The 16,057-nt window shown below is 39.1% G+C and overlaps 1 protein-coding gene across 7 annotated transcripts in view; it reads right to left on the bottom strand.

The window, feature by feature from the left end:
• Positions 1-16,057, bottom strand: part of IL16 (interleukin 16) — a 102,637-nt gene that overhangs the window by 35,406 nt on the left and 51,174 nt on the right. For 2 of the 7 annotated variants that reach the window (XM_075207889.1, XM_075207891.1), the window contains 4 exons: positions 15,632-15,771; positions 12,373-12,483; positions 10,807-10,921; positions 681-754 (listed from right to left, as the gene is read on the bottom strand). In XM_075207889.1, coding sequence (XP_075063990.1) covers positions 681-754; positions 10,807-10,921; positions 12,373-12,483; positions 15,632-15,771 — 440 coding nt within the window. The other 5 variants (XM_075207892.1, XM_075207893.1, XM_075207894.1 and 2 more) reach the window with 5 other exon arrangements.

The following is a 16,057-nucleotide window of genomic DNA, read 5'->3' as shown; positions in this document are numbered from 1 at the left end:
ACTGTGTTCCATAATTCATGTACCTATACATTTTCCAAACAGGCCCCAACATTCCAGGATCCAGACAAGTAAGCAGCAGCAGGTTGTGAAAGCTGCAATAAAAGGTAGAAGAGGACAGCACAGTTCACCAACATCCTGGTACTTTAGCCCTAATTTGTTTCCTCTTGCTCTCTCTCCCTCTATCTTTTGCTCTTTTTCTCCCTCTATCCCTTGTATCCATCTCACACCATCCTCAATGTCCGATCCATCCACCTACTGCTAACTTCACTCCTTCTTGTCCTCTCTAATCCTACCCTCTCACTACATTGAGGTCATTGAGAATCAGCTTGAGGCCCAAAGAGCTTAGCCCAGTCACTAATATTCACATAAGTGTAAATTTATTTTCTTTCAGCTGAAAGAATTCTATTGTTTCCAATACAGCTTTCTCACACATGTTGGTCACACCCCCTCCAATGAGACAGTGCTGCTAGCAATAGGCCCTTAATAATTTTCAGCTCCAGGCCGACGTAGACCTTAATCTAGTTCTGACTGTGTATACAGTATGTATGCATTTTGACTACTCTTTTGACATATTCCTCATTTCTAAATGACAATCCCTGTTAATGAAGTATACTTGCAAAGGCCTAGATGAAGATGGTAGCATAACAAGAGCATATAATGACCTTATATGAAATACTCACCTTAAATTTTTGTAGAGCATCATTATGTGTTAGACCATGCATCGATTCGCCATTGAGTTCCACAATTTCATCCCCTGTAATAAAACACTTTGGGAAGTTAATTATATGTTCCATTAGTAAAGTCATTCTATGTCCAATCTTTCTGCAAACTTTGTTAGAAATAACCCCCCCCCCCCCCATGTTCCATCCAATATATTAATTAAAAGATTGTGTGTCCCTGGCTGCTTGATTTACTCATACAGATTTTTTTTTCTCAATCAATTTCATTGTTCAACTGTAACAGATAAATTATACTTTCTACGTTTGATATTCACTTTTTGCAGGAAGGCAAATTAACATTAGCCGGAGCTGTACATTTAAAGCTTATATTTATAAACTCCCTTTTAGTGAAAATTTGAGCAACATTTCATCTTGGCCTTATTTAGGAAAGTGTGTTACACACTCATTTTTTTTATATTACAGCTAAATTCTTGTGACACATCTAGCCTAGCACAGGGACCGTCACCTACATAAGCTATATGTCCTGACATTGCATGCAAAACACTGCTTTGTTAGATAAATCTACAGTATCTCTTGCAAATCTTTATCTTTTAATTTTACCGCAACGTAGCTGGCTGGGTGGTGCAGGTCCATATCTCTGAGGCACCTACCTCTGTATTACCCTAGGGTTGGCTGTCTCAGTCTATGTCTGCATGGATTTTCATGGGCAATTAGGCAGACAGGAACCCCTGTACTTGCAAGTTTAGTAACAATACATTGCAGGGGCGGCAGATACTACAAGGGTAGCGGTGTACAAGTGTAAGGTAAAATAATAATAGGTGCCAGAACATCTCTCTGGATGCAAAAGGTAGTCAATTTTTCTTAAAAAAGCATTGAAAACAAGCATATTTCCAACCATATACAGAGCCGTAAGCATCTTGAGATGCATCCACGTCTGCAGCAGCAGCATATGCATCGGGCTTACAACAAGTCATCAACATCGGCGCATATTTTCACTTGCCCTTTAGCAGTTGCTAAGTATACACCTCTTAACTGGCGTATATGCTTGTTTCATCAGGTCTCCAAGAGCAGCATTTGCATGAAAATATGTCTTTATTGTACTCGGCCTGCGGTAGAACGCCCCTTCACTCCCTGTCCCTCCCCTCCAGGTGCAGGCATAAGTGCCAGATACTCCCAAGTCTGCATAGGTGCAGATGTGTGCGCCCAATTTCTGGGCATGCACACAGCGATGTCAAAAGCAAGATGCGCTATGCAAACTGACGTATGTCTGCATCAGCCCTGTTATGTCAATTAGGAGAAATCATTACAAAAAATATAGAGTGTATCAAGTTTATAACAAATATTCAATGTAGTATTAGCAATCCTAAATCAATGAATTGTGTATGAGGCTCCTAACACAATCATTGAATGATTGAATGAATTGCTTTAAAAGGAACAGTCCAAGCCATTCATAATTGGTTAGGGAAACGTGTAATAAATAAAACTGATATATATAGCTTTGTATAAATGTAATAAAATGATTGTAACAAAGTGGAACAAATTGTCAATGCAAATGTAACATTGTAGAAGCAGTAAAAAAATAAAAGTGACTAAAGTGCTCAAGCAATGTGATTACAAAATGTATGGGAAAAAAATGTCCCTGTTTGAATCAAAAGCTAATAAACCTCCGTGTAGATATTAACGCACTGTCGAAGTCAGCAAATTGTCAAAGTCATTTCAATTAAAATCGAGCAAACTTGGCTGTCTTTGTCTGATAAGATGCGTATGGCACGCTACGACGTGGAAGGGCGTGCCCAGCCGCAACACGTGGCAACAACAGCATTTACGCTTTTACATACATTCGCACCAACACACACATTTGTAAAATAGTACACATTAATCGTAGTTGCAACACATAGTTATTTATGTCGAAATATAGAAGTGTTTATGTGTAATATTATAAGTTATATGCATATTAGTGATACATATGGTTCAGGTTAAAAGAAATGTGTCATGTCTAATATCATATTAATCCCCTTTACATCAGCAGCTGTTCGGTGCATTCGGCGAAGAGATCGCACATTGCATACTCTAGTTATTGATGTTAGGGAATAAACCTTTAATATGATAAGGCGCTGCGGAAATCTTGTGGCGCCTAACAAATAAATGATAATAATAATAATAATAATACTAACTGTCAAATGCAAATGGACTGATTGTAATTGGAGTGTGGCTGGAAGAACAGAGCAGTTTGGCGGGAAGAACAGAGCTCATCCCCTGGAGAGACCCCCACCTTTGGATTCCTTAGATTGAATCAGCCTATGATGTGTAACCCCCTGGACCCTCCTGATGCCTGGACCAATAGAAGCAAGCTATACCACCTGCATTGTTTCACTGTATCTCTGTTTGCATATAAGCAGTAGCTCTCATATAGTGTTCAGTCACCTTGACCACAGACTTCAGACCTGAATGACTGTACACTGGATCCAGAGCACCTGCGATAAGTAATGGCTGTATTTACTATTATTTCACTTGAATTATTCTGCTACTTTTTGAGAATAAATAATTGTGCGTTGGAAACACAAATTGAGATTCGACAATCGTTATTGGATAGTGACAAAACGCTCATAACAGCACTCTGACTACTGTGATGTCCAGTTAGTGAAAAATTTACAAAATATCACTTGTGTTTGAAATAACAAATACTTTTTAAACTTCATGGAAGTGTACAACAATATTCTAATAAGTTCATAGTGTTTTGCAAATAGTATCCAGTAACCATTACTATTACAGAGATCCTGTTTGACGTTAGAATTCTAACATCATTTACATCTCCAATGTTTATTACTGGCTAATTTATATGTATAGTTAAAATATTATTCAAAGTTAATTGTCAGTGTGCTCCATTTCTGAGATAGCTACTACCAAGTACATCGCTAGGCCATATAACGAAATTTAGGTAGGCCGCTCTAGCTTCCCAGGCCTCCCACTCTCAAATGAGCAGAGTTGGGTCTCTATTGAGCATGCATGGTCAGCCACATGTATCTACTACATAAGCACCGTCTCAGAGGAAGCCTTCCTCCGAGGCCATCACTCACAAAGGAGCACAGCGGGGGCCTCAGGGGGGGGGGGGGGCGCAACTCCACATTGCTAGGCCCCCATCGCCTCCGGGACCAGCAACAGCCACACCCCCTGTAGTTTCGCCATTGATTACTATACTATATTTAGAAGCCACTCCTGGGAATCATGTCTTTTGATTCAATTATGAAACTTAGGATATGGTGGCAAACAAATTAAGGACTTTTAAATGCAATACTAAGAATTATGATATGAACTTTTTTGGCATTTGGGGTTCAACAAACAGAGTTTATTACAATTCCTCCTATTCTACTTGATATTAAAAAAAAATAAGCATTCCACATCAAGAGAATTTTTTGCTTTAAATCCTCCCCCTTAAATGTAAGATGCTTACCTCAGATCAGTCTATTATTATTATTATTATTATTATTATTTATTAAACCTGCCGGCGAGAGAGGTGGGAGTATTATACAGGACACCTCTCAGTATGTTCAAGAAGGTAGATGTCAAGTTAGACTTGTGATTTCAAAAATAATTGTGTCAATTAATGGCTAAAACTATATTTATAGAAGATGATAAGTTTTATCAAAGACTTAAGTTGGATCCTACCAAAAATGACCAACTTGAACTAAAGACCTTTAGCAGAAGGCTCTCGCAGAGGGGTTTCTTTTTTGTATGTGTTGCAACCTATCTCTCTTACCTTTTATCACTCAAAAGTCACAAAACACTTATCTGTCCTCTGGGACACTCTAAAATTTCTGTTGTTGGTTCTCTATCATCCAATTTCCTCTTTTATTGTAGAGTTATATTTGCAGTCTTAGGTTGCCTCTTTGATATCCCACATAAAGGATTCACGCATTGTCTTTGGTTTATACTGTAAAAGTGACACACAATGTTTATTATACTGTTTTAGGGGTATTTAATAAAATTAGCTCTCTAGCGCCTTTTTCACATTCTATATTCTCTCAGTGTACTTTATTGATTTGTTGTCTTGGTGACACTTACATATTTTTATATAGATTTCTAATTGTATGGAAGGTACAGCTGGACGTCAAATTCAAAAATGAAATATTCTGACATATATTGAACCAGCACCTCAATAAATATAGTTTTAGCCTTCAGATGACAATTATTTTACAGATCACAAGTAAAGTAAACATGCATCCTAGTAAAATGTTATCATTCTGAAACTTGGAAAGAGATTCCTCTTTTTTTTTTGAACAAGGCAGACAAAGGTGATGCTACTGTGGGACAGGTTAGACTATATGAGTGATGTTTTGAGGCAGTCTAATACAGATCACTATAAAAACATCAAGATCAAGATCCTACCAACAGCTTCAAAACTGACAATATGTTAGAAAAGAAGGGATCATTCTTAAAGCACCACTAGAGTTTTTTTACTCTAAAAATCTTTGCTTGTCATTATTGACATTCAATGATTGTATAGTAACATTCTTTTTCTAGAGGGTATAGCAATATGATAAAACAATACAAGAATAAGTCCTGTGTGCACAATGATGGTTAGGACAGATACAGTGCGAAACGTGTGAGTAAACCGATAGCATAGCACACAGACATAATTCAGCATAAGACATGTCAGGGACATGCTAGAAAGACAGAGAGTGGACAGCCATAAGACATAGGGTAGAGAGAATCCTGCCTGTAAGAGCTTACATCCCAAAATAAAAAACCCAAAGTCTAAATATAGTATTAATGGCAATATAATGGAAACTACTGAGGAGGAAAGGGATCTAGGAATCATTATTTCAGGTGACTTAAAGGCAGGTAAGCATTGTAAAAAAGCAATGAGAAAGGTAAGTAAGATGTCTGGGTGCATAGGGAGAGGAATCAGTAGCAGGAAGAAAGAAGTAATGCTACTGTATAGATCATTGGTATGACCTCATCTAGAATACTGTGTCCCGTTCTGGAGACTATATCTTCAGAAGGATATAAATACATTACAGACTGTACAAAGAAGGGCAACTAAAATGGTGCATGGCCTACATCATAAAACTTACCCAGAAAGAATAAAGCATCTTACTAAGTATAATATAGGGCAGAGAAGGGAAAAGGGGGACATGATAGAAACTTTCAAATACATCAAGGGTTTTAGCAAGGTACAGGAGGGAAACATTCTTCAATGGAAGAGAAGTACTAGAACACGAGGACATGCACTGACACTGGAGGGAAGTAGCTTCAGAGGAAATTTGAGGGTAAACTACTTCACAGAAAGGGTAGTGGATAAGTGGAATAGCCTCCCATCAGAGGCAGTGGCGGATCCAGGGGGGGGGCGATCGGGGCGATCGCCCCCCCCTAGCAGGGGCTTGCTGCAGGCGGCTGCACACTATGTGCAGATCCGTTCAGCAGAGAGAGTTAGGGAGAGAGTCCTGCCCAACTGCTCTGATTGACACAATCAGAGCAGCCGTCAGCAGCCTTAGGTGTCAAAAAGGGGGCGGGGCTAAATCGCCCCCCCCCCCTAAATCGTCCCCGGTACAATTAACTTCTGGATCCGCCCCTGATCAGAGGTGATAGAGGCTAATACAGTAGAGCACTTTAAACATGCTTGGGATAGACATACGGATGTCCTCACAGAGAATAAAGGATCAAATAGGGTTTGACATAACAATATTTTAAAAATTGGGCAGACTAGATGGGCCAAGTGCTTCTTATCTGTCGTCAAATGATCTGTTTCTATGTGTATGCAATGATCTTTTTGAGGCAAAGTGGACCAACATAAACACAATTTTGTACTGTAACAAAAGTGAGGAAAAAATCATTAATTTGACTTTTATTTCGAAACATTTTACTGGAGGAACACCACAATATTTTAAGCATACTTATTGTTCAAAAATGTAAGAATTAAAAAAATGATCTGTAAATAATGGCCTATTTTACAAACGGATCCTGGTTATGGTAAGTACTTTAGCAACTCACCATGCTTAGCATTCAAAAGAAGCAAGAAAATAGGAAATTTAACAGTTTAATCTGCTATATTCTAAACAAACCTTTTTAGCCACTTCTCGAACTTTCCCCTGTCTCGTGCCATGCATGCAATTCAATCACTAGAGGGGACAACATACGTTATCTGAGTAAGGGAACAATTTATCAGTGTACATGTTATATGCATGTGAGAGCAGTAATGTAATCTATCTTTTAAAATGCTCCTTTGGATAAGCATATGTAGGGTAAACAAGGTATACAATTTAAATGTTGTTGTCCAAACAATATAGTAGGAAAACAAATTGTAACCCTGAACAAACTGAAATATGATATTTGTAGCAAATCTATTATCAAGGCGAGGCATAGGGTTTCACAACTTCAGTGGCACATTCTTCAATACAGTGTTCTTACCCCCTGGAGAAATAAATCTAAATGATCTAATAAGAATTTGAGTTTTTGAAGATTTTTTCATATTATATATAAATTATTTTTTGTTCTCATTCAACAAATGTACAATTTTTAAATGTATAAGCAGTGTATTTATGTAACAGCAAATATATTATGATTTATTGGTTCAGCTACTAATAAAAAACAGGCTGAATATAGTTAGAATTTATTATGAAAAATGTAAATAAAGCATAATTGTTTCTACATATGTTGAAACAATTATGCTTTATTTCCATTAGAACTGTTAGAATTGTGTGTTCAATTGGGATCACTGTAATAGTGTTAACTACTGAATAGTGCTTGCAATCATTCTGAGTATATTTTAATATTATTGTATGTTTCCATGAAGTTTAAAAAGTACTTGTTCTTTGCAACAATAATGAAATTAATTTAAGTGATATCTAGTGGGTTTTTTACTACCCGGAGATCATGTGTACAGCAACATAAAATTCAAAGGGTTTAACACTCAGCTAATGAGTATGGAGGGAGAGACTATAAGGGGTAATTTAAAAAAGCAGGGTGCAGAAGAAAAGGAGACTGATGACAAGAGAACATATAGGGGCCGATTCAATTATCCGTGAGATTCCCTAGTAGCAACATGCATTATGATTCTGTGGGATGTTTAGGTAATGATCTTTGCTCATTTTTTGCTTGCACCTCATATTGGTGTGAGGAAAAATGAGCGATGTTATCATCACCATATTTTCCATTTTTTGAGCCTAAACATAACACGCAAGGCTAATACGTAAATTTGCGGCTAGTTGAATCGACCCCAAGTAGAGTGGAAGCGGTAAGAGTGGGTGACTTAATGGGGAGAAAAGTTAATTAATAGCCTCATAAAGAGAAATAATTAGAGGTTAAATTGCAGACATATATAGAGATATACAGGGTCCTCTTAAGAACATCTTGGGCCCCCGGGCACAGCAGTGCACCGGGGCCCCTATATATACAAAAAAAATTAAAAAATTATTATATATATATGGGCCCTGCAGCCCAGGGGGGCCCGTCGGAGGCAGCAAAAAAACCCAAAAACCTGGAAAAAAAAAAAAAGACGCTGGCGATCCGGCTCCCTCCATGGTCTCCTCCTCCATCGCGCTCCGCAATGGATGTCGGGCGGGCGTGATGACGTCACGCCCGACATGCACTGCGTGCGCCGTACGGAGGAGGAGACCAGGGAGGGAGCCGGATCGCCAGCTGACCGCAAGGTAAGTATTGTCTTTTTTTTTTTCCAGGTTTTTTTTTTTTGCTGCCTCCGACGAGCCCCCCTGGGCTGCAGGGCCCCCGGGCACCTGCCCATTGTGCCCAATGGGAAAGACGGCCCTGGAGATATAGGGAAGTCACCTTACAGAGGATCAGTGATTTAGAGAGTAAAGACAAGAAGTAGAAAGTGAAAGTGCAGGTGAGAGACAAGATTAGAGTATGAAGATCCAGTACCAATTCACAGCATAATATAAATGATGATTATACCAACCCAGAATAAAAAAAAAAAATAGGACAATATTTTTTGTTTCAGTTATCGTGCCATTCATGACATCACTGGTAAATGCTACACTGGATGAATTTTAGGATTAAATGTAATATTTATTTTATATCATATACAGTATTGTACCTCCGAAATGATTTTTAATCTTTTACATAGTTTGATATCATCAACATGCAGTGCAGTATAAGTGTTTCCACCTTCAGATGACTTTAGCCTACTAGATATTCCATTTAAATCTGCAACCTTTACTAAATGTGTTTATGTTTCTGGATTCCATCTGTGTTTCCCACCAGCTCTGTTTATATGCACAGCTATAGAGTTTCATGGTTTATTTTACTCAAAGACATCTCAAGAGCATCAATTGTTCCTTGTGTGCGGGAGGGTCATTATTGGGGGGATTTTTCTGTTTCCTATTTGGACTATAATAGATTATGAAAGAAGAAAGTATAAAATATTTTAGTTGATAAAGTGGTGAACAAGTGTTTTGGGGAGTCATATATTCAATTAAAGTTTATTTGTGCTTTTTTTTTATCCTGTCGTTATAATGGGCACTGGTTGTAAAGACCCCTGTACACTATACTTGGATAACTATGGTGTTAGTTTCCTTGGCTCACTATACTGGTCAGAGGGGGATGACAGCCCCTAGGAGGGGGTGGCAAGCTTTCTTGTACTCCCCCTATAAGGGTACCAGACCTGTGCTGATCAGCCTAAAACAAGTGTTAACTGTAGTTGGGGAACCCCATCCTAGTGGACATCAGTCCAAGCTATCTATCACTGGTGCTTGCTGAGGATTTGGAGGCACTGCTCATTTTTTAAATTATCCATTTATTTTTACGGCACACCGCACAGCGTATGGGCATTGTTTTGTGCCATTAAAAAATATAGGACATGCCCTGGATTCCGCCAACTCTAAGCTGGTGCAAAAATGAAGTCCTTTTGCAGAGTGTAAATGGTCATGTGCCCCTTTGCATGGTACGTAACGGCCAGGGACAGCAAAACAGTAAGCTCCATAGTAAGAAAAAAATATTCTGGCACAGGCAGGTCGGCGACTCCTGTTCCACATTCACAGTTCCCTGCTCTGTAGAGAACGTGGGCATAAGAGCAAGTGAATGGGTATACAGATGCCTCTTCCGCACGTGTGCATTGTAGTGGTGAACTGGGTTTTACGGCACATGCACCGACCTTGAGCGGGTTGGGGGGGTTGGCAGAAGACTCAGCAACAGCCTTTGTAACACCCTTAAAAATGTGACTTCTCTGCCCCTCCAAATCATTACAGCAATCTTACTCCGCAAAATGAAATCTCATTTTTTCACTGCTCTGCAAAACAAGGAGCACTCTTTTGTAATTCAGTGTAAACTACTGCAAACTACTGTTTTTCTCCAAATGCAGCCATTTCAAGGGGAGCAGCGGGTCCAAAGCTGTATTTGCGCTGTGGAGCAGCTCTTTTTTCCTTCATATATAACATCCATAGTAGTTTGTAAAGATGTATATGGAATTAGCAGTTGATTTCTATGGGTTAGCTTGTAAAGTGGATATTTTCCAAAAACTTAGGGTATTGGTCACCAGTATGTTGCTCTGCTAAAATGAAATTAATACAATTCTACATTGTTAATTAATTATATATTTGAAGTGACTCGTCCTCAAATTAAATCTGGTTCTTCCATGTTTGTCACTTCAACTACTTTGCTACCTCCTCCTGGCACACAGGCCCGGTGCTCCCATTAGGCAAGGTTAGGCACTTGCCTAGGGCGCCGGGCTCTGGAGGGCGCCACAGAATTGTGAAATACTTTAAAACTGTGCAGCGACCGCTGACCATACCTGTCACGGCCGCCGCACAGCATTCAGATGGACGGGGAGGGGGGGAGGAGGCTATTTTGTCACCACCGCCGCCTCTCTGCTCCGTCTCCTCTCCTCCACTTACTAGTGTCAGTGAGTGGAGGGGAGGAGACGGAGCAGAGAGGCGGCGGTGGTGAGACAAGGTAAGGAGAGGAGGGAGGAGGGCGGCGAATTTTGCGGGGGGGCGGCGATTTTTGCGGGGGGGGGGGGGGGCGCCGCTTTTTTAAAAATGCCTAGGGCGCCGTGGACCCTAGCACCGGCCCTGCTGGCACATGATAATTGATAGTTACACATTCTTCTGGCAGGGGAAGGGTACACACACGGAGGCATGTATAGAGAAATACACACTTTGGAAACAGTTACCTTCTTGTAGTCTTCCATCAGCAGCAGCTGCTCCATCAGGGAATATCGTCTTTACATAGATGCCAACTGGTCCATAAATGCTGTCCTTCCCACCAACAATACTGAATCCTAATCCCTGACCAACAACAATGCAATCACAGTTAAATGACTGTTTGGTATTATGTTGTTTTTTTTTTAAGAACTTTTAACTGAGAACTGACCGTTCAATACTATATGTATCAAACAACAATATCATACGTGTAAAATATATACTACCATATTATGCATTGCAAAAAAATTGAAGGAGAAAAGAAATTGTTCTGAAATTCTAGAATTAGAACCATCAATCTAGTATTCCCAGACCTTCTCAGATATATGTTGAATGTCTGGAGATCTGTGCATCAAAAGGTTAGTAAAGATTAAACCCCATTTTCTGCCTTAATCCGTAAAATGATAAACATGTTATAGGCTGCCATATTGATACATTACGCCAGATTTTATAGACTTTTCATTCTGAAAAACACTAACTTTGGGTTAAAAATGGAAATCCAAACCTAGGAAGGCAGATCAGTTCCTGCTCCAGAGTATAAATGTTATGTCCTTCAAATACGGAATATGAAAATAGGTGTAATCAAAATTAATTTTGCTCAAAAATTATTTTTCTATTATTTTTTCCTATGTCCAATTGTACGTTTTAAATGCCATTTGGTACCTTTTTTGCAGCATTTCGTGCAAACTCCCGTATTTAAGTCGTGGCCCGGCAATCAATCGCTGTCTGTATACAGGCACTGTTTCTTCCTGAGTCTCACTATTCTAATGTTTGATATCCTAATTTAAAGATGTCTCACTTTAAAATGTTAGTTTTTGCTCCTGCCTTTCTAGAGTAGCTTACAGGCGTGGGGAACAGGGCGTGATGTTGTTAACCATGAGGGAGACAAGGAGAGAGGAAGAGATAATTGAAAAGGGAAAGATGAAGAGGTTAGTTTTGGACATATTATGTTTGAGAGGTAGCATTACTATGGCAACATAACAAGCGCAAGTTCTCTTTACTAGACTTGGAAACAGAACTGGCAGAACACAGTGAGCTTGGTAGGCGCGGCTGGAGGGCTCGGTGCTTCCAGGGCTCCCTGTCAGATATTTGGTGAGGGCTGGGGTGTTATTCCACCTTATGAGTCCCCTGCTCTGCATCTGAGATCAAAGCAAGCGTGAGGGTAAACAGGAGATGCTCCTGCATCAACGCCTCTTGTATGCAGGATAGAAAGATATAGAAGTATGTTGACTTGACTGTAGTATAAAAACTAACACTTTTGTTTTTAGTGAACACATTATTTCCTTAGACAACGTTAAGGTCACAGAAAACATCTGGGGACAGCAGGACCAGCAGTTATATAGTGATATACATGAAGCTCTTTGTAATCAAGTCTAAACTTTCTATTGACAAAAATATTAAATAGACCATCATTTTGTAAATTATATTCCACATGTCAGTTTAACAGAAGTCGTGCCATCCCCATGAAAATTGAAATGCTAAATATTACAAATAACAGACCTGTCTGCACTTTATAATAATAATAATACGAAGCTCACCTTGCCTTGGCCTTTCATTAAAATGATATTGGAAATAACAGAGGCTTGTGTGGAGCTTCTGATGTGCATTAGCTGTGCTGAACTCAGTGACCTTGATGAACGGGAAACACCCTGTAAGCATGGAGGATTTAATAAGATAACATTGATGTTCCCATTTTATCCCTCTTTCATTCATACAGCTAATTTGTTCAAGTATTAATGGGGATGGGGAGTATAATGAAAATACATTTGTTTTACTCTACTTGGGTTTGATGCCTGGTGCACAAGAAGGGGGACAATTATTAAAGCTCCTGCTCTGGAAAACAAGTGCAAAAATGCTGCACACAAAATGTGAATTATTTATAGTTGTAGATGCACCTTATTTTTTCTTGTTTGCAACTGGTGCGTCTTTACATGTCCTGTCGCCTTAAATGTCGTGGCTTAGCAAGAATTTTTCAGCACTGAGCAAGTTTTTTTTGTGATATTGTTGAGCCCCCAAAGAGGTTCACAATTAACATCAGTATTGATGTGATGGCATTTGGATCAGACATAAGAGAGGTACAAAAGGACATAGCAGAATAAAGTACATTTCTATAACTGTTGTGCTGGGCAGAGGACAATGTAAGAAAATTCTTTATTTCTGCTGTGGCCTGGATTTAATAAATGTCTCCCAATGTACCTTTAACATGGATCTGCAATATAGGAAGATAATGAAAATATTAACTCACATTCAATTTATAAAGTAAAATTAAATCTATCATGAAATAAATGAAAATAAGTTATTATAGTATATAGCCCAATTAATCACAATGAAATCTTTATGAATATAATGTATATCACTTACTGTGTTTTTCCTAATTTTTTCAGGCTTCCCTCCCTGCTCATCTGGGCCAGTGGAAACACTGTTTCCCCTCAGCTATGGTGCAGCCACTACCGCTGTTCTTACTCTAGCAGGTGGGAGAGTGGTGCTGGACAGTGAAATCATAGCCCAGTAACACTCAGATCATCACTGATATTGAGAAGCAGCAGCCGACAGCATCATAGGTATGAAGCTGCCGGCTGCTTCTCCTCCATGTCAGAGGTTGGAGCTTCCTGTGGAGGTGCGACATTGACAGTACAGACACTGGGTGGGTGACATTATGTCATCATTCAGTGTTTTAGGCGCTCCTTAACCATTGGTGTCTAGGCAAATGATTAGGTTCCCCTAATGTTAATGCCTTCCCTGCTACTCAGTCTGCGTCTGTTAGTGAACTCATTAGCATTGTTGATGCTCCCTTGGCCCCCCCAGTTAAGTTGGGTCTGTGTCAAAGCTATAAGTCATGCTCTGATACAGTTTATTTACAGAGCAGACAGCATGCTCTATTCACACAATACCTTCTCCTCCACTACATCGAAAAGATGATGCTAATGTGTAGAAAACCAACTCCTCCCGAAGCTTACTACTGAGGCTTAGGCCTCGCACTCACTGACATTTGATTGGCGTTCGTTGTGTTTTAAAAATTACATATACCACTGAAACCACATGTCAAACACAAACACATTTAAAATGTGGTTATTAACAGCATTTTTACTCACGTTCAGATCACCTAGGGTTCTGTAAATGGAGCAGGCAACATTCAAAAAACACACTGCTGCCATAATGCTCTGATTGAGTGACAGCACGAGTGTGCATGAATTAATTGGAAACAATTGTTTACATTTTCAGACCAGGTCCTATGCTTTATAGGTGCGATGAGCTGATAGGGCAACACATCAAAATATTTGCAGTGCATTTTAAAAAGCAAAATAAGATAAAAATTAAACCCTTCCCATGATCCACCTAAACCAACACACTAAACTAAACACACCCAGATTTGCCAAAATCTCACCTGTGGTACACAAACTTTATCCCATTTTGACTCCTGCCAAAATAGACTATTTGGGAGGTATGAGAGAGCATGATTGTGACGGAGTGATTGCCTTTGACGTTAGGTTGGGTGAGGTACTGTGTGACCTGAGCATGCATGACTGACAACTTTAACATGATCTGCATAGCTGCTAGCATTTTACTGACTCAGCAAACCTTTATAAATTACAATCCACATTGGAACATGTATACTGAACTTGCCTATAAAGTAATTGTGTGCATTTTACATTTTCAGAAAAACATAGTAAGTGATATCCGCCTCTCTTGACTTATAAAACACAAGTGAGGATCCAACGAGCAACACTTTAGGGGACAAAAATGAAAATAGTAATTGATTAATTAAGGGGATACTTCTAATGTGACAGATCAGGAATTAAAAATTTGTCTTTTTACATTTTTATCGGTATATACAGACCCGAAATGACTGTCTTTCCACAGCTATATCTTATTACCTACATACATATAAGTAAAAATACAATGAAGAATAACTAAAACTACAAACACACACAGGGTTTTTATACATAGGCATTAAATTGATGCACTCAACAAGTGTTTGAGATCGGGACTCATGCTGAGGTGAGATTTGCGTTTTTGGCATATAATACGCTTATTTACTTCAGAGCATGTGAACAGAGCACCGGTTTTGCAAATTGCATTCAACTCAACATGAGCCCCTGAAAGCATAAAATAGGACAGTATGATCTCTGTGGAGTCAGTCACACTAATGGTTGTGGGAGGATTTAATTTGCCAACACTGGAAAATATTCTTTAATGATAATATCATAAATAATCGCTGATGGGCAACATTTTTTGGAAAATATTTCTTCTAAAATTCTAAAAAAGTGAATGCAAATAACATTAACCTATCCAGGCACAAAACCATTGGTACAGTGAATTTTATATATATATATATATATATATATATATATGTAAGGCAGTAGGAGAAGTGGCGGTATGGCATGTCACCGTACAGCAGCCCTTTTCGTCTTCATTTGACTAATTGTTGTACTTTCTGTCTGGCACGCGTGTGCAACATATTGCAGCACTGCATTCTTGTGGCTGTAGCAACCGCAAAAGATGACCCTGAATGTTTCAAATCTTCTCAAATTTCATATGTGGCTGAAAATGCAGCCGAACTGAATATGTTCATTAGTTGCCCACACTAACGGTACTCTATGCAGGATGTAATTTTGTGGTCTGACCTTGGCATGGCTGGATCTATCCAACTTAGCTACCAAAAAAGTGACCAGATTGGACACAGATCCAGCCATTCGACAATGAGCTTTAGATTTTTTATGTATGTGTCCAACTTTACACTGTATCGATGTCGAAATTCACAGGATTTTTTTTTACAGGATAAGAGTTGCTTCACACCTGGACAACACCTGTGGGACTGTCTAACTGTTGAGACAAAGACTTCCTATTGCTACACAGGTTTGGTGGTCTCTCTCTGAACACTGATGGTTGCTTGGTTGCTGAAGGGTCTATTTCACCAATCCAGTATGGGTTGACACCTAATGCACAAGACAAAGCAAAATAAAACATTCACCAACACTACAGAAATAGCTGATGGCTTTTCATGTATATATAGGCTTAACTATAATGTTAAAGAGCTGTACAAAAATAATAAAAATAGATATTTTCTTTATACTTCATTTCCCGACCACTGCCCCCTTGGCACCCCTGTACTTCATTGCCTGGATATATGATAACATGTGTTGGAGAGAGAGCAAAGATGGTAGACAGGCTTCTGTAAGAGCTAATATGGCTACAACCAGTAGATGGCTTGTTAGATGTTTG

The sequence above is a fragment of the Mixophyes fleayi genome, chromosome 4, assembly GCF_038048845.1.
Source record: "Mixophyes fleayi isolate aMixFle1 chromosome 4, aMixFle1.hap1, whole genome shotgun sequence".
In the NCBI taxonomy this organism is placed as follows: domain Eukaryota; kingdom Metazoa; phylum Chordata; class Amphibia; order Anura; family Limnodynastidae; genus Mixophyes; species Mixophyes fleayi.
The sequence above is the reverse complement of the archived record's forward strand: the minus strand, read 5'-3'. Positions and strand labels throughout refer to the sequence as shown.